The sequence below is a fragment of the Cydia strobilella genome, chromosome Z (assembly GCF_947568885.1).
Source record: "Cydia strobilella chromosome Z, ilCydStro3.1, whole genome shotgun sequence".
Classification (NCBI taxonomy): domain Eukaryota; kingdom Metazoa; phylum Arthropoda; class Insecta; order Lepidoptera; family Tortricidae; genus Cydia; species Cydia strobilella.
This window is the reverse complement of record NC_086068.1, coordinates 42,400,430-42,425,416: the sequence shown is the minus strand read 5'-3', so window position 1 is coordinate 42,425,416 and position 24,987 is coordinate 42,400,430. Positions and strand designations below refer to the sequence as shown.

The 24,987-nt window shown below is 37.8% G+C and overlaps 1 protein-coding gene and 1 long non-coding RNA gene across 7 annotated transcripts in view; both read right to left on the bottom strand.

Moving 5' to 3' along the window:
* Window positions 1-24,987, bottom strand: part of LOC134754980 (uncharacterized) — a 543,731-nt gene that overhangs the window by 192,627 nt on the left and 326,117 nt on the right. The gene's annotated exons all lie outside the window — the stretch shown is intronic.
* Window positions 7,975-24,987, bottom strand: part of LOC134754824 (inter alpha-trypsin inhibitor, heavy chain 4-like) — a 169,037-nt gene continuing 152,024 nt past the window's right edge. For 4 of the 6 annotated variants that reach the window (XM_063691244.1, XM_063691249.1, XM_063691246.1 and 1 more), the window contains 3 exons: window positions 17,120-17,412; window positions 13,951-14,102; window positions 7,975-8,038 (listed from right to left, as the gene is read on the bottom strand). In XM_063691244.1, the coding sequence (XP_063547314.1) occupies window positions 7,981-8,038; window positions 13,951-14,102; window positions 17,120-17,412 (503 nt within the window). In that variant the 3' untranslated portion in view covers window positions 7,975-7,980. Of the gene's footprint in view, window positions 8,039-13,950; window positions 14,103-17,119; window positions 17,413-20,282; window positions 20,367-24,987 lie in introns of all 6 variants that reach the window. The other 2 variants (XM_063691247.1, XM_063691248.1) reach the window with 1 other exon arrangement.

Sequence of the window (24,987 nt, the reverse complement as noted above, 5' to 3'; positions counted from 1 at the left end):
AATACTAATAAGTACGGAACCTTTGGTGCGCGCGTCCGACCCGCACTTGACCGGTTTTTAGTATTATACTATAGTCTGGCAAACACAATCTGTCAGTAAGTAAGAACAAAGAAAACTATAGGTACAGTCGAAGGCAAAAATATTGATCCAGACAAATGGCTCAAAAATATGTGAACACGACTTTATTGTCTGAGCGTACACATATTTTTGAGACTTTGGGAATGTATATATATTTATGCCCTTGACTGTACTCATCAATTAAAATGAGAGACAGTTCTGGGCCAAACTATAATTATTATTATTTATCATTTACAACGGGGAGATGGGCCTCGTTAGCATTGTGCTGCAACCCGTCTAGGAGAAGGAAAACTCCAAAATATAACCCGGGGAGATGGGCCTCGTTAGCTTTGTGCTGCAACCCGTCTAGGAGAAGGAAAACTCCAAAATAGAACCCGAGGAGATGGGCCTCGTTAGCATTTTGTGCTGCAACCCGTCTAGGAGAAGGAAAATTCCAATATAAAACCCCCAAATCCAAGGTGTTAGCCGACCCGAGCCGAGGGATGCATAGCCAGAGGGTAGTACTGGTGTTGAACGGAGGGTGTCTGTGTTGGCGGTCACAGGACACAGTGGTGAACCGCCTTGCTTCAGTACAGGGTCTGCTGTTGTGGACATTTAAATCCCTTTTACTCGTGGGAACGCAATGGAGATTCAAAATGATAATAGTCATCCGAATGGCGGCGACGTGGTACGCCACTCGTCACGTCTCGTTTCTCGCGAGGGTGACAAGCGGCTCGCGGAGAGCCGCTTTGCTACGCTGAATGTTGGAGGAGGAATGGAAGAGAAGTTAAATGAGGTTTTGCAACTTTTGCAGATGATGGATGAGAGAAAAATTGATATTTTGTGTGTTATGGATGGAACCTACACGGCGTATTGGTCTGGGGTACCTAGTTCGGATCGCGCCTGTCAGGGAGTTGGTGTTGTACTTTCCGCAAGAATGGCTGAGTGTGTGAGAGAATTTGAATGTGTGAATTCCAGACTGATGTGGATTAGACTGAAAGTGGGAATGATGCGCATATTTTTGGTAGGAGTTTACGCTCCAGTAGACCGGGGTGCGAGTATCTCACAGCGCGTTCGGGATGAAAGGCAGATATTTTGGGATGAACTAAGAGAGGTTTTGAAAGTATGTAAGAGTAATGAAAGATTAGTTTTGTTAGGTGACTTCAATGGCTGGGTAGGAATAAAAAGGGACGGATTTGAAAAGGTTCCTGGTGACGAGAGAGTGAATGATAATGGGAGAAGCGTGTTAGAAATTTGCCAAGAGTGGAACCTTTGTGTAACAAACACGATGTTTGACCACAAAAGGATACACTTATACACTCGAGAGGCGGAGAATGTTAGGAAAAGTATGATTGACTTTGTGATAGTGGATGAAAGAATTAGGAAGAATGTTATCGACTCCAGGGTGTATCGAGGGTCGGGTATCCATTCTGACCACTTCCTGGTAATGTGCCGATTAAGTGGCTTGTTTAAAGGATGGAGACAACGACCCCGTACAGTTACTGTCGATTTAAAAAGAATAAAAGTGGAGAATTTGCAAGAAGAAGGAGTAAATGATGAGTATAGGAGTAGATTAAAAACCGAATTCAATGGTATGGATGAGATAAGTGAGACTGAACAATTGTGGAATAGTTTTAAAAATAAAGTAGTAAGTGTGGCAAGTGAAGTATGTGGAGTAAGGAAGACGCACAAAGAAAAAAAGGAGAAGAATGTTTGGTGGGATAAAGAAGTGCAAGAAGCAGTGTGTAAGAAGAAAAAGTTGTGGTTGGATTGGTTAACCACAAGAGCTAACCAAAGAAATCACACGGCTTCATTTGATGAAGTCAGTGAGGCGAAAAAGGATTATAGAAGAATGAAAGTGTTAGTAAAGGAATTAGTAGACAGAAAGAAAGACGAACAAAAAGATAAAATGGAAGAAAGGCTCTCTCAAGATTTCCAAACAAATATAAAGTTTTTCTGAAAGTCCGTTCGTTTAGCCAGGGGTAACACCCAGAATTCTGAGCTAAAGTCAATAAAAGACAAGAATGGAAGATTAGTGAATGAGGAAGAATGCATCTTAGAAAGATGGAAAGAGTATTTTGAAAGTTTGTTTGATAAAGAGGAGGCAAGCACGTCATTTTCGGAGTTGAATGAAAGCATTGAAAACGTGTCGGAGAACGAAGATAGTATTAGCATGGATGAAATTGTGAAAGCGTTGAAAGGAATGAAATCAGGGAAGGCTGCAGGGTATGATAGAGTTTCTGTCGAGATGCTGAAAGCTGGACAAGGCATTGTAGCAAGTCAGTTGTACCGCCTTTTCAATATGTGCTTCAGAACCGGTCAAGTGCCCAGGGACTGGTGTAAGGCCGTCATTGTACCTCTTTACAAAGGAAAGGGATCACAACTGGATTGCAAAAACTACAGAGGCATTAGCTTACTCAGCGTCGTCGGCAAATTGTATGCAAAGATATTGATTGAAAGAGTAGTGAAAGAAACCGATGAGAATGTATGGGATGCACAAGCGGGATTCCGAAAGGGTATGGGATGTACGGATCAAGTCTTTTCCTTGCGATGCATAGCCGAAAAGTATTTGGCCAAAGGCCAGAAGGTCTATTGCGCTTTCGTGGATTTGGAAAAGGCTTATGACAGAGTGGTAAGGAATGAACTTTAGTCGGTACTGTCGGTGTATAGATTGAGCGGCCGTCTCATTCAGGCACTGAAATCGCTCTATGAGGATTCCAGTGCTTGTGTGAGGGTAAACGGGTCGTACACTGAGTGGTTTAGCATCGAAAAGGGTGTTAGGCAGGGATGTGTAGCGTCACCGTGGCTGTTTAATCTGTTCATGGACAGTAGTTTGCATGATTTGAGAATTGATGAATGTGGGCTGAGAATGAGTACCTGGTATTGCTAGCGTCATCGGGTGAAGAGTTGCAGGAGATGGTAACTAGAATGCATGGATCTTTTGAAAGGAAAGGAATGAAAATAAATGTAAGTAAGACGAAAGTTATGGTAGTTGAAAACGAGGAATATATGACAAATTGTGAAATTTTGATTGGTCAAGAAAGAGTAGAAGTGAAAGAGTTTGTGTATCTGGGAACATTATTCACTAGGGACGGTAAGCATGATAAAGATATTGAAAGGAGAGTGAGTGCTGGAAATCGCGTGAATGGGGCACTTAATGCTTTTATGAGCAGCCAGAAGGTGTCGCAAAAGGCACGGTAGGCATAAATTATTCCCAACCCGCGCCGAAACTCTGGATAGTGCTCTGCTCTCGAGTTCTGCTCTCGATATCATATACAAGCTTCTCACGCCTTTCCAGAACCCAAAACGAGGGATATTGGCACATCCTGTATCGTAAAGATCGTCATGGATATGCGCCAATATACATATAACAGCGTTGGGGACAACACAGAACCTTGCGGAACACCAGCATTAATGGCTATACTATCGGAGCAGCTTTCGTCTACTACGACTCGTATCGTATGCGTCTAACGGACAAAAACCTAGCGATCCATTTGCATAGCATAGTCTCTCGAGCAGACCTCGACGCCAGACCCGACCGAACGCTTTAGCTATGTTCAGCCTGACTGCCAATGCCTCACCTTGATTCTCAATGGCCAAAACCTAGCGGTATGTGAGATACCCCCTCGTGCGGCAAGATGCCTCGAAATGAACGCTCTCCGACAACCGCGCTTGCGGCGGCCGCTATTTTTAATATTGAAAACTTGCCGAAAATTTGAAATTGCCGCCCGAGGGGGTAAACCTACACTAGAATCTAGAGTCGCCGATGAAATCAGGCAATTAAAATCATGAGGTCGCATCTTCATTGAGTGACAAAAACATCCCATATAAATATGTATCTAGAATAGTGACGTCACCGTTATATGTATTTCAATATGGCTAATGGTGTGTTGTTCTATAAAATTAAACGCCTCTGATTGTAAAGTACTTTAAAAAGCGATAAGCGAGGTAGATAAGGGCGGCAAAATCTGCATTGCTACTGGCGGCAAATGTCTAAATCCGCCACTGACTATAAATATATAAAGCCAGTAAACTTAAAGTTGGCAGACCAATCTACACGTGGGAAGACTCGCTGACACAGGACATGGAGTATTACACCAGCCATCCCTCTAAATGGCTCAATACGGCAGACGACAAAGGTGAATTCATCAAATCAGCAAGAGAAATATATGAACTAGACGAAAGCTACAGCGAATCAGACGAAGAAGAACCAACACCTCTAATCGACGAGCAAACGGCATCTCTAAATGATATCGGCTTTGCTTGATACAATATATCATACGAAGACCAAAACGGATACGACGCGAAGCATATCACCAACGTCGTCCCTCGGTATGCTGGCTAGTCCGGAGCAGGCATGTTCCTGGCTGGGTGTGGGGTCTCTTGTCTTGTCTTGTCAGAACACGATACCCAATATGCCCACTATGTTTTTTACACTACACAGTTACACCTTGTATACAACCACGTTCGAAAGTTCGCTGGAAAACTTATACATATGGCTAGAGGAAGACGGAAAATAAAACAATAGTAATAAATGCGATACCAATATCACTCTTTATTTTTTTTATAATCGCACTGCGGCTACCAAAAACGGCATGCTCTCATTTACGTTAAGTTACCGAAGAAGAAGTAAAAAATAGATTATGTAAAATTAGAAAAAAAATATGGTCTACCAACTTGATTATCCATTTATGGAACTGTTCCTTTTTAGGGTTCCGTACCCAAAGGGTAAAAACGGGACCCTATTACTAAGACTTCGCTGTCCGTCCGTCTGTCCGTCTGTCTGTCTGTCACCAGGCTGTATCTCATGAACCGTGATAGCTAGACAGTTGAAATTTTCACAGATGATGTATTTTTGTTGCCGCTATAACAACAAATATTAAAAACAGAATAATATAAATATTTGAATTGGGCTCCCATACAACAAACGTGATTTTTTTGCTGTTTTTTTCCGTAATGGCACGGAACCCTTCGTGCGCGAGTCCGACTCGCACTTGGCCGGTTTTTTTCTAAACAACATAGTTTATAAGTAATCGTATCTACTTCGTCAATAGCATTATAAGTTCTATTATAATAGGCATGATGGCAGTAATTAAAAGTCACTAAAATATTATATTTATTTAATGAAACTTTAGTCGTAGAATACGAAAGACGCATCTATTTTTTATATTTTGTGAGATTGGTAAATGTTTTGTTAAAATAAAATTACAAAATACGCAAGTCCGACATGATTCGGTGAACACCAATCAGAGCGAATGACGTCACGTTCATGTAAACAAATATCCAAAGTACTGAAAGTACTAGTTCTCCTATGGTTCTCATGCTATTTTATTTACAATTCACGGATTCAATTTGAGTAGTTTAAACCGAATATTAACCAATAATAATAACTTGAATCATGGAACAAAGATTTACTGAGGCAAACATTGCTAATTTGCCTAGAATCGATGTGATGATGCTTGGAGAGTTTTTACAATCAAACGGAGACTTTTGTTCAGCAGAATTTAGAAATGTCAAAAGTTCCTTGTAAGTACAATAAACAATATTTATAATTATATAAAAATCATACTAATTTAAGTAATTAACTAAATCCAAATCCTGTAAAATCACTTTTTATGTGTATTCCATAGGTTAATATTAGAATTTGTCATTACCTATCTATTAAAGACAACACTGTTGTAATTTGAAACCTAACCTCAAAAACTTACTCTCATGCAACTTTTATATTAAAGTTACGCCTCAAATAAGATAGATACTGTTAGGTATAGAAACTAAAAAATTAATTAAATACTCACATCGAAATGATCTTCGCAAATATAAAGATGAGTCTTAGGCAATACGGCCATTGTCTCGTCTTGCAAGTTTAAGCTACGTGTTTCGTGTTGTTTTATTGTGTGGAACATTCACAAATATTTTAATAGTTGTTATTGATGTATTATTACACTGAGAAACCGCACAACATTTATACTACCAGTGTATATTTTATATAGTAGTAGTAGTAGTAGTAGTGTAGTGTGTAGTGTATAGTGTATAGTGTGTAGTGTATAGTGTTCATATTTTATAATACGAAATAAACAAATTATTTAATAAGCTAAGGAACGCCTATAGAACGTGCGTTTTCTTTATATGAACTTGACGTCACTAGGGACGCTATGACACTCACAAGCGTTTAGGAGCAAATTTTAAATCTAAAAAGTAAAATGTAGCTTTTTCCTACTAAACCTTTATTAAATGCAGAAATATGTTATTAATGATAAATAATTTATGATTCTTAACATTATAGGACAGTTTTTCAAAATCTGTCATCATGCCTATTATGAGCAGTGTCTGGACTTAAACATTAAAATCACATTTTCACAACATTTCGATTATGTTTAGGGCTGCCATCTCTTAATTAGCCGAACCCGAACAAAGACTTTAAAAAAACCCGGACATTTGGCGTAAATAGCATTTTTTCCCCGGACGTGTCAGAAAATAATATTATTAAAAAATAATCGCTTTATTTTTCATTTATTATTTTTTTTAATTCACACAATGCGTTATTTGCATTAAATAATAAGAGAGAATCAATTTTTCACAAATAAACTAATAATTATTGTCTCTTTCTTATAAGTAGATAGCTTGTAATCTTAACTAAACTATTTTTGAAATAAAACTATGAAAACGGATTATATCGCGTATATTGAATTTATAATACATCCCGACGTTTCGAACTCTTTACAGCGTTCGTGGTCAACGGGTGTCACCCGTTTTCATAGTTTTATTTCATGAGTAACTATCGCGGTAACCGTAAACTATTTTTATTTTTATTATGTGAAATTCTGCCAATCAGTTATTCAATCATCTTCTGTTAAGTTGACCAGATTAAGATGGGCGATGGAAGTTTCATCGTTCCGTCGCCCCGCTGCAACGACCAATCGCGTTAGCTCGCTGGATCGTGCGCGGCAAATTTAAAGTTTTTATGGTTTTTTGTATTACGCATCATATTCAGGGTCAGTCAGGGTCAGCCGCATTCGAGGGAAGCCAGTGCTGTCAAACTGGTTTAACTTGGCAGATATTCTGAATCATATTAACTAACCACTTTATTAAACGTACACAATGTCAAAATGGAAAAATTACAAGGCGATTTTATTTTAAAATCCCAAATGATATTGATCTATTATCATTTTTAAATAGGCAAATAATGCACAACCCCATTAAACCCACCATACGTTATTATTTAGTGTACCTACGATTAAATTGCAACGCTTGTACTTATTATAATTAGAAAAGAATGAAAAAAAAAATAGCCTATTACGATTTTTGCGGACGGGAACATACTGAATTCAATAAAAACCCTAGGTTACTTTACTTTAAATGTAGGATACATTATTATTTTTTGTGTGATACATGCTCAATGTTATTTGATGTTATAAATCAAATATTACTCGAGTATAAATAAATAAAAAAGTTATTAGGTTATTAGTTTTTTTTTTCAATTTTCTGAATTTTTAAATTTTTACATTTTATTTAAATATCTAAATGAGATATTTATTTGGATTATGTGTCGACGTTATCACTAGATGTATTATCTGTCCCTTGCACCGAAAAGTTCAGCTATTACTAATTTCCATTGCGCCATACTAGCCGAGCGTACTTTTCTTGGGCTAGATGCTATTTTGTCGTATTACGCTACTTACGCTGAATGAAGCTAGTGCATTGATTGCGCTTTGTATTATTTATACGGTTTTACCTACTTTGTACACAGTGTTTCCTCACATTCAAAGGCACTTTTTGAAAACCCCCCGGACGGCCTCCAAACTAGGACAAATCCGGGGAAACCCGGACGGATGGCAGCCCTAATTATGTTTACAGTATAATATGTAAGTGTTTCGAACAAGATTGTTCTGAATGTTGGCAGCTGGGTGGGGGCTGGGTGCTACCTCAAGGCGCCGGGCTCCGCATGACCAAGCCCGCGGTAGGGCAGCACACGCCTGCGTACCTGGAAACCAAACCGAAGTGCATGTTAAACAACAAGACAATAGGCATGTTGTTCACCTTTGAAGTTACTTCGTTCGTTTTAAACATTGTTGGCTGGCTGATCATAAATAAGCATAAAATAGCGACCTCGTACGTAATATGTATAATCATTAAAGGACATTATACATTTCAGTGGCGTAACTAGGGGGGGGGGGGGGGGCAGAGGGGGCAAGTGCCCCGGGCGCCATCCACGGGGAGGGGGGGGGGGACCAAAATGGGTAAAAGGCAGCAGCAGGGAAACTTTTGTCAGTCGTCAGGGGGCGCAAATTTGGTGACTGCCCGGGCGCCGTATCCTCTAGCTACGCCCCTGATACATTTATACATTAAGGGCCAGTTGCACCAACCATGATTGATGTGCCTATCAACGTCAATCAACAGTAAATTTTGAAACTTCCCATATAATAAAATTTAACGAACGGTATAACGGTGACTGACGGTTTGGTGCAGTGCAACAGACCCTAACTCTGTTATTCATAAAACTTAGCAATCTCTTAAAAATCTCTGTTACTTTTAGGCCCGTCACATTTAACACAAAAAATAGCTTAATTCGCTAGCTAACGGCTAGTTTTAGTAGTAGGTAGATTTTTTAATATGTTGTGAGGATCACTACCAGCATCGTAAACCCAATTATGCAGCTTCGAAAGACCTGTGCTAACTTTGCACCACTCGAAAAACCGCAAAATATTCGTACTTACCTTCTTTGGTATTTCACTATACTGGACAGAATTGCCCATTTTTAGGGTTCCGTACCCAAAGGGTAAAAACGGGACCCTATTACTAAGACTCCGCTGTCCGTCTGTCTGTCCGTCTGTCCGTCTGTCACCAGGCTGTATCTCATGAACCGTGATAGCTACACAGTTGAAATTTTCACAGATAGTGTATTTCTGTTGCCGCTATAACAACAAATACTAAAAACAGAATAATATAAATATTTAAATGGGGCTCCCATACAACAAACGTGATTTTTTTGTTGTTTTCTTCCGTAATGGTACGGAACCCTTCGTGCGCGAGTCCGACTCGCACCTGGCCGGTTTTTTTATCTCGGTAAGTATTTTTTTCAAATACAAATTTCGTCTATTTTTAACAAGGTTCTTCTTAAGTCCCCTCCATACTCGTGCGCGAATCGCGGCGCGAAGCCGCGAACAACGCGAGTGTGGAGTCGATTTCGCAGATCTACGACGCCCGCTCCACACGCGTTCGCGGCTTCGGCTTCGCGATGCGATTCGCGCACGAGTGTGGAGCGATCTTTAGGTGTCAAATCCTCCTTTTAAGGCGCTAGTCGCTATTGTTGGCCGTAAACTCTTACTTTCTAGAGTATATATCTGCTTAACGGTGTAATAAAAACTTATGAAAAATATATATTAATCTACATTTTTTGTACAACATCCCTAACGTTTGACTTTTTCCCTGTGACTTATAGTTTATCCATAAAAGGAACATTACGACAGGCCGTTTTGCGACTAACTTTGCTTATATCTCCTAAACGGTTTGTTCGATTAAAGTTATTTTTAAACTAAAATAAATGTTTTAACAGCCACTACAAATGCAACGTTTCATAATGTTAAAAAATAATATTTTTTTGAAGAAATCGGATATTATTCAACATTTCGTGCGTATATAGCTCGAAAAAAGCGTGGCCGACACCCGACAGTCGTGTGCTAGCTTTGGGACGAGGAGGCTGTGTCGCTCGTCGCTCCGTGCCTTCCTTGTACTCTGTATGCTTGTGCTGAGCCCAAGTGCAATAAAATTGGAATTATTGTGGCCAAAGACTAAATAACTGCAGAAAGTTGATTTGGTTCTGACGCGCTTTAGCGCGCTTAACACGGTGTTTCGCAGCCTATTATTACGAAAATAATGACAATGTTTCCACTTATGTTTGAGAAAGCTTCATTTGAAATATGAAAATAAAAGTTTTCTAACATGCGCGGACATATTGCCATTTTTACGTTTTTAATAAAGTTCGATTCCTAACAAAACAATAATTAATTGATTTATATAGGCTATCGATTTACGTTGTATATAGATATTTATTTATTTATTTTTAATTGTGTTGGGAGATTGGTATAATCTCCCATTGATTGGTGGTGGTTGATGATGAAAAAGAACAGTGACAAGTAAGAGTCAATTGATATTCTTTTATAAGCTAATCATAAATGAAAGTAGGCATAATCCAAATATAAACTATTTATAAATAACCCTTACAATTGATTAAGCCGTTTAGTAAAAATACCAAAATGGCCTGTCGTATTTTTTTTGGCGAACTATAAATTAAGGCGAAAGGAAAAACTAAAACGTACTACTTACCACCGCAACGATAATATGAGTACCTATGCTATAACGCAATAGTTCATATTTTACAAATGTTTTCTTGTTCAGATACGAATAGACCTTGCATTTCGTGGAGGCGGTAAATTATTATAATGGTAAATAATACCTCTTTATAGGTAATTTAGAAACTATATACTTACTTACTGTTACGATCTAGAGTATTTCTTCTAAATGGGTAAACAAAAAAATATGATGAAAATATATATGAATCTTTATTTATTGTTCAACAATTATAACATTTAATTTTTTTCTTAAAATTTTTAGTTTCACCGTAATAAAAATAATACAACGGGCCATTTTGCGGCTAACTTTGGTTATTTCTACTTAACGGCTAAATCAATTAATATTATTTTTAAACTAACAATAATGTTTTAACAGCTGACGGTCTTTCCACCGCGATACAACCGGGCGACGATTTTTTTTTAATTAACAATATCATCTAAATTCTAAATAAACTACCATCTGACAAAGTATAATGAAATGGGATGCGATGACTGAAAATATTTTTTTTCGCATGTTCATGTGACCAGCTGACGGTCCACCGAGATACAACCGGCTGACCATTTTTTTTATTCACATTAGCATCTAAACTATCATCTGACAAAGTATCAAGCGGGAGGCGATGACAATATTTTTTTGCGTGTTTCACTGGCTGCCATTCCTCAACCCACCAACGGAGCGGCAGCTGACGTCTACGAGGGTTCATCATACATAGCCGTTAACCACTATATCGGAGTTATTGTGGCCAAAAAATAAAAAACTGCAGAGCGCTGATTTCGTTGTGGCGCGCTTGTAATATAATGATGATATTTCCACGTAATGTTTGAGAAATCTTCGAACTTCGAAAAATAATACTAGTTTAACACTAATAGGTAGGTAACAATTCCCAAAATTTTATATGTAGGTAGACTAGGTAGTAGGTACTTAATTTTATAAGTTATCTATTAAATGGCATTATTTATATTTATTTATTACGGATAAAAAAATGACTATAAAATAAACACTGTACGCCGTACGCCTCAATTTAGTACATACCAAGCTCTAGCTATAAATCTTAATCTGTCGAATTGACTTATTATATTGGTATATTATTTATTTGTAAGAAACAGATAAAACACTTATTAACTAATTGAGGCTTGTAAAGTATATAATGGATAAGGGAATATATTTTTATTATAATTTACGACCTCCACTAAACGCATGATCTACTCATACTCAAACGACAAAATATCTGCAAAAGATACACAAATACGAGTACAGCGCCAACCGCGCGCCTCTGGGCTGTAGCTTATTCTTTGAACCTCGTTGTGGTAAATTAACGTACGATCGCAGTGAGCGGGGTGCGGGTGCAGAGACGCTGAGACGCTCAAGGACACATCAGCGACTATCGTCTTAAGTATGACACTTGTGTTAGGAGGTATTCGCTCTTTCATACAAAGGTGAAAAATTAAAAATAGGTTTGACAATATTAAAACTAAACTATAGTTGGTAAAACCAAATTGGTAGTAAATAAGAACAAAAAAAAGTATACTCATCCTTTTCTTTTGGGTTCTAGTACTAGTGTAAGACAAAGATAGTATGAGACTCTCTGTCTATGTTTGAAATGAGACAGTCCTTTGACAAACTATAACAGACACTACAGACATTACAGAGTTGATTCTGGTTTTAAATTGTAGCAATTTTAGTTAATTTTAGTTTGTTCAATAGACCTTTTTAATAAAAAATGCATAGTTTAGGACTTATATATTGAGAATACCAAAAAAGATACAAAAATTTTGCTGTTTTTCGAGTGGTGCAAAGTTAGCACAGGTCTTTCGAAGCTGAAAACTTGATTAACGATGCTGGTAGCTGGTAGTGATCCTCACAACATATTAAAACATCGGAACTAGCCGTTAGCTTGCGAATTTAATGTTCGATATGAATAGAAGAATAGAATAGAATAGAATTTATTCAGGACGCTTTTAAACAACAAAATTTTGTACAAAAACATGTCACAAAAACGGTTTTAAACGTCACTGAAAAGGTTTCCACTCAGCTTGGTGTCAAGGTACCTTTTGAATATCTTAACGCTGGTCTTCCGTGGAAGCCCTTTCAAAAAACGCGACATAGCTATATAAATGAGATTAAGCAAGTTCGTATATCTAACTATTTAATCCTAATAAGAGATAAAATAATCTGCGATCAGGCATTAAACATAAGTATTCTCATAAAATCTAATCATAATTAGCAACGTTATTACTCGTACAGCTACCTTTACTACGCTCTGAACAAACTATCACACCGCACCGTCGTTGAGAACAACAAAAACAATTTTAAAAACATGAAAAAACCGGCCAAGTGCGAGTCGGACTCGCGCACGAAGGGTTCCGTACCATTACGGAAAAAACCGGCCAAGTGCGAGTCGGACTCGCGCACGAAGGGTTCCGTACCATTACGGAAAAAACCGGCCAAGTGCGAGTCGGACTCGCGCACTAAGGGTTCCGTACCATTACGGAAAAAACCAGCAAAAAAAATCACGTTTGTTGTATAGGAGCCCCATTTAAATATTTATATTATTCTGTTGTTAGTATTTGTCGTTATAGGGGCAACAGAAATACATAATCTGTGAACATTTCAACTGTCTAGCTATTACGGTTCATGAGATACAGCCTGGTGACAAACGGACATACGGACAGCGGAGTCTTAGTAATAGGGTTCCGTTTTTACCCTTTGGGTACGGAACCCTAAAAAACAGCAAAAAATCACGTTTGTTGTATGGGAGCCCCATTTAAATATTTGTATTGTTCTGTTTTTAGTATTTGTTGTTATAGCGGCAACAGAAATACATCATCTGTGAAAGTTTCAGCTGTCTAGCTATCACGGTTCATGAGATACAGCCTGGTGACAGACAGACAGACGGACAGACGGACGGACAGACGGACAGCGGAGTCTTAGTAATAGGGTCCCGTTTTTACTCTTTGGGTACGGAACCCTAAAAACAACAATATTAATATACCATAGGAGATGTAGCATCGGCACTTAATTTTATTACATTTTTTGCAAATTCAGGATTCGCTTTTTGTACTTAATTTTAAATGAATTAACAGATACTGAATTGCGTATAGGTGGCGGTATATTGTTCCAGCATTTCGTGGCAGAGTACTTGAAACTGCCACGAAATGCAGATGTATTGTGCCGAGGACAAGCAAGACGACTAGCACATCTGACATAACGTTGAGAAAATTGCAACTTAGCTATTAGATACTGGGGCGCTAAAAGTGTTTACAATGCCGAAAAGCATACAAGCGAAATGCAGTGCTCGTCCTGACTCCATGTACATTAACTACTATTTAGGAAAGGTTTCACATGTATTCGTAGTATGTGGAAGCAGTCGGGCCTATTTGTCTCATTCTAACAAACAGAAATGTTACATATAATTTTGACTTTAGCACTATGTAGGTTTGTAGGTATTATACTGGCTTTACACCCTTTTATTTACTCTCCGCGATATTATAATTTACATGCAGGAGTAATTAATAAAATATGAGATACACGGTTCATTGTTACCCTTGGTTGGAAGCATGCACCGCGCAGTGGATGTCCTGGTAGATCTGCTGCGTGATGTTGCGCGCCGAGTCGCAGCGCGTGAGGTAGACGCAGATGCCGGCGCCGCCGTCCGCGGCGCGCGCGCACGCCGCGTCGTTCGCCTCCGCGGGCGCCTGTACAACAGTGGCCCATTATAATACATATACGTCACGTAAGAGCGAGCATTATATTATATGGTCAAATGAACAGAAGGTGTTTTTTATATGGGTCAGTCGGCAGTGCTGTAAGATCAAGTGCTAGTAATTCCACGTAATTGTGGTCGTGCTCAAATTATATGCTCATTTTTTAGATTAAACTCGCATGTTGAGAATTTCTTATGGTAGGAGAGCCCAAGAGGGATTTTTTGTAGTTAAAGCCTGACCAGTAATATATGATCATGCGCCATGTTGCGGAATTTTATTGGAACTGATTTTTTACACTGGTAATAATTTTAATAATAGGTTGTCACTGTCGTCAGTGTCTTGTGGCGGTTTACTTGAATAATACTTAAGTGTTGAATATTAAATAATAAATGACAAAAAATGTCCCAAACTATACATAATCAAGAGCAAAACATTGTAAATAATGTAAATAGTAAACTGCTGGAAAAGAACCGTTCGGGAAATTAAACTATTTCGATACGAAACATTTCCAATTTAACATCAGAGCTGACAGGTAAACAAATCAAAATGTCATTATAGTCTGGTTATTACGACTTGGTTATTGTAGGGTTATGTTATACAAGCGAGGAAATACAGTAACAAAAATGAGTGTTTGAAGAATATTTACTCTGTGCTTTGGAGACGATCAATCTTGTTCATTGACTATATACCAGAACCAAAGTAAGGTAATTTTGACCTATGTGTGATGCGTAAGAAAATGCATGACTTTTATACAGTAAAAAAGAAGAACCGACAATAAAAAAATGTAAGCACCGAATATTTGGATTCTGATGTTGATTACGGTGAATAAAAGTAGGTATGTAAGTCAAAAAAACGAGTTGCCAATCCACATTGTTCAAACTATACTAAACTGTTACTATATATATGAGAATAATAGCGCCCTCTTGACAATGATCATATATTCCTGGTCAGGCTTTACCTACGTATGAATTTTCTAAATCTGACGGTTACAATGTGAAAATCTTGTAACTGTTAATCAGATTAAGAAAATACGTACAAATAATTATCAGATTAAGTATTAGCACAATTATAGCATCAACGTGGACCAAACTAACTAAATCCACAATCTACTTTAACGATTATTTTAACTGCCCACCAACGGCACCAACACAACCCAAACAGTAACTACAAAAATCCCCTTTTGTGCTCCCCTACCATTAGTAACAGTTTCGTACGTAATTAAAAAAAAATAGCGACAAATACTGAAACAACTTAAACTGGGAAGGATAGGTAATAGTTATTGCTAAATGGGTCAATTGCAAAGTAAGGACCCGCAATTACTCAAGTTTATTTATTCAATTGTTTTTCTTCGGTTTTTTCCGTAATGGTACGGAACCCTTCGTGCGCGAGTCCGACTCGCACATGGCCGGTTTTTTTATGTTTTTAAAATTGTTTTTGTTGTTCTCAACGACGGTGCGGTGTGATAGTTTGTTCAGAGCGTAGTAAAGGTAGCTGTACGAGTAATAACGTTGCTAATTATGATTAGATTTTATGAGAATACTTATGTTTAATGCCTGATCTCAGATTATTTTATCTCTTATTAGGATTAAATAGTTAGATATACGAACTTGCTTAATCTCACTTATATAGCTATGTCGCGTTTTTTGAAAGGGCTTCCACGGAAGACCAGCGTTAAGATATTCAAAAGGTACCTTGACACCAAGCTGAGTGGAAACCTTTTCAGTGACGTTTAAAAGCGTTTTTGTGACATGTTTTTGTACAAAATTTTGTTGTTTAAAAGCGTCCTGAATAAATTCTATTCTATTCTATTCTTCTATTCATATCGAACATTAAATTCGCAAGCTAACGGCTAGTTCCGATGTTTTAATATGTTGTGAGGATCACTACCAGCTACCAGCATCGTTAATCAAGTTTTTAGCTTCGAAAGACCTGTGCTAACTTTGCACCACTCGAAAAACAGCAAAATTTTCGTATCTTTTTTGGTATTCTCAATATAAGTCCTAAACTATGCATTTTTTATTAAAAAGGTCTATTGAAAAAACTAAAATTAACTAAAATTGCTACAATTTAAAACCAGAATCAACTGTAATGTCTGTATTGTCTGTTATAGTTTGTCAAAGGACTGTCTCATTTCAAACATAGACAGAGAGTCTCATACTATCTTTGTCTTACTACTCTACTCTCCTTTGGTCTCTACTTTGGTTGTACTAGAACCCAAAAGAAAGTATACTTTTTTTTGTTCTTATTTACTACCAATTTGTATGAAAGAGCGAATACCTCCTAACACAAGTGTCATACTTAAAAGGAGGATTTGACACCTAAAGATCGCTCCACACTCGTGCGCGAATCGCATCGCGAAACCGCGAACGCGAGTGTGGAGCGGGCGTCGTAGATCTGCGAAATCGACTCCACACTCGCGTTGTTCGCGGCTTCGCGCCGCGATTCGCGCACGAGTATGGAGGGGACTTAAGAACCTTGTTAAAAAATAAACGAAATTTGGATTTGAATTTTGAATTTGTATTTGAAAAAAATACTTACCGAGATAAAAAAAACCGGCCAAGTGCGAGTCGGAGTCGCGCACGAAGGGTTCCGTACCATACCATTACGCAAAACATGGCAAAAAATCACGTTTGTTGTATGGGAGCCCCTCTTAAATATTTATTTTATTCTGTTTTTAGTATTTGTTGTTATAGCGGCAACAGAAATACATGATCTGTGTAAATTTCAACTGTTTAGTTATCACGGGTCATGAGATACAGCCTGGTGGCAGTCGGACAGACAGACAGCGGAATCTTAGTAATAGGGTCCCGTTTTTACCCTTTGGGTACAGAACCCTAAAAACAACAGCCGGGCTAGCATGATTGGCGCGAGAGTATCTCGCCGCGACATAGACTACCCGTCCCCCTTTAATTCATACAGTCACGTCATAATAAAAGACGGGTAGTCTATCTCGCCGCGAGATACTGTCGCGCCAATCATGTGCTCGGCCTACTTGTAAATAAACGTACATTATTATCCTTAGTAAGTTTAAGGTTAAATGTGGTCCCGTTCACTTGTAAAATGAGCGCGTCCGAGTTGGCATCGAGCAAGGGCTGCGTCCAGCCGAATTGCTCCAAGTGGTAGGGTTGCAGGGGGCTGGCAGCCGTCTTATTGTGGTCCGCGGCGGGCACCCTGGTGGTTGCCGGTGGCGCGGGCGCCGCGGGTGCGGGCGCACCGGGTCTGGGGGGCGCCGGGAACCCAATTGACTGAGCGGCGGGGAAGTACGCGGCTCCTGGCGCGCTCAGAGCTACTCCAGCAGGACCTTAAACACATCTTCATTAACTTTCAAGGTTTACGGAACATGAAATAAATAAATATTATATATCTCTGGCCGCCCAGGGGCCTTCTATTCTATCATATTTTTAACCATTATTTTGAAAAAGCAATATTGGATTGAATTTTGTGTTAGCAAGTTTTGATCTGTGGGCGGCAGGAGAGTATATATTAACATAAAAGTCATATACTATATTATTACAAGTTATTATAATGTTCAGAATAAAAATATGTTATAATTTAACTTTTCAAGTAGACAGTAAATTAATTAATTAAATCGACAGCATGTTACTAGAGATTGATTGAATTAAGACTTAGTCCTAAATGTCCTAATACCTTTTTATTTAGTGTGCGTATTTATTAGGTACTTAGGTAGTATTAATGATGAACATGTCAAAGACCAAGCTCATGACTATATAAAAGAGTTATTTTGTCAATACTTTTTATGTTACAAGTTAAGTCTAATTGTTCTTTCTAATTCTAACTGATTATGTAATACGGGCAACCACTGGGGCTGCAACACAGTGTAAACTAACGCAGTCTCCAGGGCTCCAACTTCATATGTCCTACCATGTATGTTTTGAACAATAAAGATTTATTTATTATTATTATGACTAACAGCCGAAAAAGAAAAGTGGTAGTGGATGGAGAAGAAACGTCATATGTCCAAGAATACATATACATACATATACTTTTCCAGGCACGACAGTCTATTTCTCTAAAACCAAAGCTCATGGACATGTGTATTCTTCCAATCTTGACCTACGGAGCACAGATCTTGGTCCTTGGAGACTTGGTTCTTGGCAAAAGTTCAGAAATCCACCCTCAACTTGACCGATCGCATCAGAAAACCTATACTACGCTCGAAAACCCAAATGACTGACGTGGCTGAAACAGCCGCCAATCTGAAGTGGGACTGCGCGGGACACGTTTGCCGTATTCCAGATGAATTCTGGGCTAAATCAACCACCATTTGGACCCCACAAAATCGAACCCGAGTTCGCGGCAAACCTTGACGGCGTTGGCGAGATGACCTCGACGCCTTTGACAGGAACTGGTGGGAGACGGGTCAAACCGGGATACGTGGAAAGGGAGGAGGAAGGCCTTTGCCCAGCAGTGGTACAACAAGTTGTCCCCTAGCCCTACGCGGTTAAGAATCTTAAGATTGATGTTTTTTCTAACAACGAAAAACTGTTTATTTTTCTCTTTTAGATGACTGAAGAACCTAAAGGACCCTAGGTATTAGGTAGCAACCTAATACGAATCCTAAGATATGCCGTAGGCACTATTTTTTACCCGACTGCGTCAGAAGGAGGGTAATGTTTTTCGAGCGTATGTATGTATGTCCATTTCTTTGGCACGCCCTACAGCCCAAACGGCTGGCTGGACGGTGTTTAGGGTTCCGTACCCAAGGGGTAAAACGGGGTACCTGTTTTACCCATATTACCAAGACTCTGCTGTCCGTCCGTCTGTCTGTCTGTCTGTCTGTCCGTTTGTCACCAGGCTGTATCTCAAGAACTGTGATGGCTAGACAGTTGAAATTATCACAGATAATGTATTTCTGTTGCCGCTATAACAACAAATACTAAAAGTACGGAACCCTCGGTGGGCGAGTCCGACTCGCACTTGTCCGGTAATTTTTTCTCGACTGTCAATACAGGAAGGATAATACGATATAATAATAAGGACCGATTTATGGGTATATATTTGTACCCGTGTCCCGTGAATGGGTTCTAGCAGGTGCATTACATAACAGCAAACTTCTCCAAAGGGGCTCTACGTGTTGGATCTGATCTGTATCCCCACGTACGCCAATCAAATGACTTGGATGTATATACCTGTGAGTTTATAAGAGATGAGTGCTACTGAAGGATACGAAAGAATTTCGGTGATTGAGGAATTATTAAGTAGTCTCAACAAATATCATCGGCGAAACCAGATCCCAAATGAACAAAGAAAAACCGAGTAAATAACGAGTCAAAATCGAGCCCCAAGAATTATTTTAATTTTTATTATAAGATCATTTCCCGATTGACTTTATAAATTTTCCTGTAATATTAGTAATATACAAAGGCCAAACTGAAAGTAATAAAATGTTCATTATAATGGAATCGGCTTGAAACGTACAGTCAAGGACAAGTCGTTGTCGTCGTACGGACAAAGTGTCAAAAAATGTGTACACGACATATTGCCCATGCCCATACATTTAGGTTCATGTGTTAGGGTCATGTCGTCAAACTCACCATGCTTATGAACCTATTGAATGAGCTGATGTCTTTACTGATACTGGAAAGCGATATGTAAACATACAACATACCTATACGAGGTCCTGGACGTTAGTGCGATGACGATAACTCATTGCTGGTGATTATTTATTTATTTATTTATTTATTTGTGAGTTTCACATGATTATCCATCTGGTTTCTTGAGCTTAATAGTCGCCTCCAACCTCCCCTTCTAGCGACCCCATTCCGCACAATAAGTTTACCTTAAGTTAATATGATGAGTGGTTACACTTTTGCGTAACTACAATGTGTTCTATGAGTGATTCTCAAAAGAGTGGCATCTTAACCTGTCATCGAGTTTTCGAAATGAATGTATGCTTATTTTCTGTTTTTCATATGTAAAAAAATATATTTGTACATAAACAAATGTGTTTTGTGGTTGTGTGTAGGTATATATTTTGGCACTTTGTCCGAGTGTACACGGCTCATGTAGAATGAGCTGTGCACTGATGTACACTCGTTAAATATTTAATAATGCTCTAGTTAGATATGTATGGAAGTAAATAAGTAATTACTTACAAGTAACAGACTATGCAACATGAGCTTGTCTCTTAAATATCTTTGGCAAGCCTACCTGACGACGATAAACCTGAATAACCCTGGTGGAACCGACGGCGGGAATAACTATAGCCACTATATGCCATCAATGGTGACGTTCCTGAAATTTACACATTTACCAATTACAATTACTATTATCAGGGTACAAGAAATCCGAGCGTGCGTTTTACTAGTGTGGCTTATCGTTAATTTTAATAATTAAAACAATATCATGCTTACAAACTTTTTAAGCTTATGCACATGCTAGCGTATACAGGCAGTCGTACAACGCAATTGTGTAGTCTTCACTCAATGCATGAAATGATGACGCGAGCAAACAACAGAGTTATAGTTATGAGTTATGACCATCTTCTCCGGGCCAATAACGATACCGCAAAAAAGTTATTTATAAACCAGTTCAGGGAGATGTATCATGAATGAATCTATCGCCCCTTTAATGGGTTAATTAACGGTACCAAAACTAGCCTACAACGTCTACAAAAATGTACTCATAATTTACAACATTTCGAAATGTGTAAAGTGGGCTCAATCGAAAACCATTTCGTATAAAACGCTATCTGTGTGTAAGACGACAGTTTTTAGATTTTATTCCATCCAAAACATATAATACGCCGAAAAATTACTTCCGGACCGGAAGCGTTACGTCAATACATTATTTACAGTTGTTAAGAAGTTAAATCCTTTTAAAGTAAGAACTTAATCCACTTTATTAATAGCACAATCGGATTAAGTCTAACCTCGAAATCCTTCCAAAGATATAAAATTTGGTATGTATGTTAATTAAAGGTCTCTTTTTCATGTCCACACTATTTGACATTTGGGGACCTCGAGGAATCGCAGCCATCTTGGAAAATGTGTACCATCCTGGAGAAATTTGCGTTTTACTCTAAATATACGTTCTCTATGAAAATATGGTGTAAGGCAACATTAAAGCTTATTAAATTATACACAAAAAAGTCCTAGATATCTTTGCGGAAAAAATACAGAATTCCACTTTTGTCTACACGTTCTAGCCCAATATCAACATTTTACTCGACTGCGACTTAAACAGAAAGTAGGGTCATGGGTTTAAATACTGAAAATCAGTACACCCTGTAGCTCAGGATACTGGACGGATTTTTTTAAATGACATATCGGTAGATTCCTCTTGACCTCCACAACCTGTTTACACTTGTTTTATTAAAGAAAAATCAATACAGCCGCCTTGAGAGGACGTCGAATAGTAAATCATATTTTTACTTCTAGCGCCTAAACTATTGAGTAAATTTCAATAAAATAGACATCAGTAGATCCATAATTAGTACACGAGTGCTATGCAATACATATTTACTAAAATAAATGGAGGAAAAATGTTTAGGACTTAAAAATGTGACTGCAAAAACAGATTTTAGGTCTCCCCAGACCTCAGTTTAAGCAATAGTGACAGTAATGAAATTTGACACCTACAATTTCAGGGATCCTTGTTTGCGTGTTATAAAATTGGAGCTTCGGGGACCACGGGGATCAAACGACATCTTGAAAAGTATAAGTCTTTTTTGGTTTTTCTGTTTTTCTCGGAATATCTGGGTTTAATGTGAATACTGTGTATGGTGAAACAAAAGCTTATTAAGTTCTACACAAAAAAGGTATAAAACACCATGTCCCTAAAACAGAGCATTCTTCTAGAAATATGGCTCAGAAGTCAAAAGGTTACACTTAATCATCTCCTACAAAAAATATATTTTAAGACGGGTCAGAAAAAAATACTTGTATATTTTTTTTACTAATTTTTGGATCACAATAACATTATCTACCCTACCACGAAAAAAAATTGTGTGGTAACTTGTAAGCTTCCCTTGTAACTTGTAAGCCCTATTTATAGAAAAAAGGCTTCGTTTTTGGGACATGGTGTTGTATAACTTTTTAGTGACTCAAGAGACCATCATGCTCTCGCTTGATTGTATTGTTTTAGTTAATTTTAGTTTTGGACACTTAGAGACCTTATACACCTCTAAGATTTTATTTTGTTTTAAATTTATTTTATATGTAATAATACCTATATTTTTAATGATTCTGAGAGGTACAGACCTTTACATCTCTATGTCAATTTAAATTTGTAATTTAGTTATTTATAGGTAGGCATACCTTCTTACGAATTATGTTGTGATTATGTGGCGCTATGCCGTCTTTAATGTAACATACGACCACAAATGTTGTATCTCACTGAATTAATTTACTTTATATATATTAATACAGCCCGGCAACTTGAACATGTCATGCTCGCTTAAAAGTCTTTGCTTACGGTGGCGTCGTTGATCGGGTCGCCACTTTCCCGAATGAAGGTTGAGGGAGACGATGGCTGAGATACGCGTCATACTCGTGAACGGGTGCTGTTTGTGGAGACCGGTCTGTTTAACCCTTAAATGCATAGTGATGTATGTATGTACACAACAAAAAACATATAATTTTATGCATAATTAGGTAAAGTCTATTTGGTCCTGTATATTATTTTGATCGTAAATTAATACACTTTCCGTCGTTTTATTGAAATTTGCGCAGTATTTAAGTTTAAAAAAATTACATTTCTTTTAACACGAAATGGCGGAAAATTGGGAAAATTTAATGATTTTTAATATGTAATTTAGGCGGTTTTTTCGGGGTTTGTAATTATTTATATTTAAAATCTTTATTATAGGTATATTACATATAGTATAAATTTCTAATGGTAGTAAGATTTTTTATATCTTTTACCAATAATTGTATAAATTTACATAAATTATTATTTACCCTATGTAAATTCTAATACTGGTTAAGCAGTGAAAATCGATGTTTTAATTTATATTTTTATTTTTCCTAGAATCAGTAAACAATTATGTAAGACATATATTAATTTCAGGCAAAAAGAAAAAAATCATGCATTTAAGGGTTAAGTAAGTTTACACGGGCTTCATTTTACCTATATAACTTTACTTTTGAGTGGCATTAACGTGAGGCACTTCATTCGGTTCTTGTCTGTCTGATTTAATATCTTGTCTTTTTATTAATTATATAACAATTCAAGTCTTGGAGACTGTGGAGAGTTTTTTTTGTGTAATTTGACATTTATATTTATGTAATTGTTTTATGTAATTTTGGGTTAATTTTATTGTGTGTAAAAATTGACATGTAAAAGTGCCCCTGTGGCCTATTTGCTGAATAAATGTTTGATGTTCGATGAGTGTGGAATTATGAAGGGTTTTTCCACAACAGACCACCTTCAGACCCTAAGTCAAATAATTGAAAAACACAGAGTTCCAGATACCGCTTTATATAGGATTTGTCGACTTTAAAAAAGCTTTCGACTCGATTACTCATACATCCATATGGCAGGCACTAGAAAATCAAGACATTCCAGAAGTCTACATACAGGTCATAAAAAAGATCTATGAAAAAAGTACAGCCAGAGTAAAAACAGATAAAATAGGAAGACAGATCCAGATCAACAGAGGGGTAAGACAGGGAGACCTAATGTCACCAAAATTGTTCATAGCGGTCTTAGAAGAAATATTCAAAAAACTAAACTGGGAAGAAAGACGAAAAGGCATCAAGATAAACAACCAATATTTATCAAATCTCCGATTTGCTGATGACCTGGTAATATTAGCCCACAGTGCAACGGAGCTCAGTATACTTCTGAGGGGACTAAATTCACAAAGCCAACAAGTTGGTTTAGAAATGAATGAGGAAAAAACGAAAGTTATGACCAACTCAAAAAAAGTTACTATACAAATAGAGAGTACATCATTGGAATACGTTGACGAGTATATATATCTTGGAAAACAGGTATCATTCACAGACTGCACATACAAGGAAATAACAAGAAGAATTGGACAGACATGGAAGAAGTACTGGTCTATGAAATATATATTCAAGAAGAAAATACCAATGAAACTAAAAAAACTAGCCTTTGACTTATGCATTCTACCCTGTCTCACGTATGGTAGTCAAACATGGTCACTCACAGGAGATATCATCAAACGAATTCAAGTATGTCAACGGTCAATGGAGAGAAGTGTCCTTAACATAAAGTTATCAAACAGAGTTAGAAACACAGAGATTAGAAGAAGAACAAAATTTATAGATGCGGCGATACATATACTGAAAACAAAAATACAATTGGGCAGGGCACATAGCGAGGATCAAAAATAACAGATGGACAAAAACAGCAACAAATTGTAATCCAAAGATTGGTAAGAGAAAAAAAGGCAAACCAAAAACAAGATGGGAAAAAGACCTAATAGAAACAATAGGAAAAAACTGGAAAGAAATGGCAACAGACAGACAAAAATGGAAAAAAAATGTTGGACAAATACTTAAATATAATAGAAAAAGGCGATTCGGAAGAGGCCTAGGTCAAAAAGACCTTACGAATATGCATATGGAAGAAACATACAATAAATATTAATAATTGTTACATAAAATGTCAACAGTTCGTATAATAAAGGCTTTAATAATAATAATAATTATGCTCGCAGGGCAGCTTGTGGCGAGCTGTTGGGGAGTAACGACCCCACGGACCCGAGTGCTCCCGAGAGTCGGCCAGGGTCTCCGTCTCCGGCGTGTCTTTGTCGGTCGGAGTGGACCCCAAGGGGACCCGCAGGACTCTCAGCTCCGGCTTGCCTTCATTGGCTGTCCAGAGAGGAGTCGCTAGAGCTATATGCTCCAGGGGTGGAAGTGAAAGATGCATAAGACGCGAGTTGGCA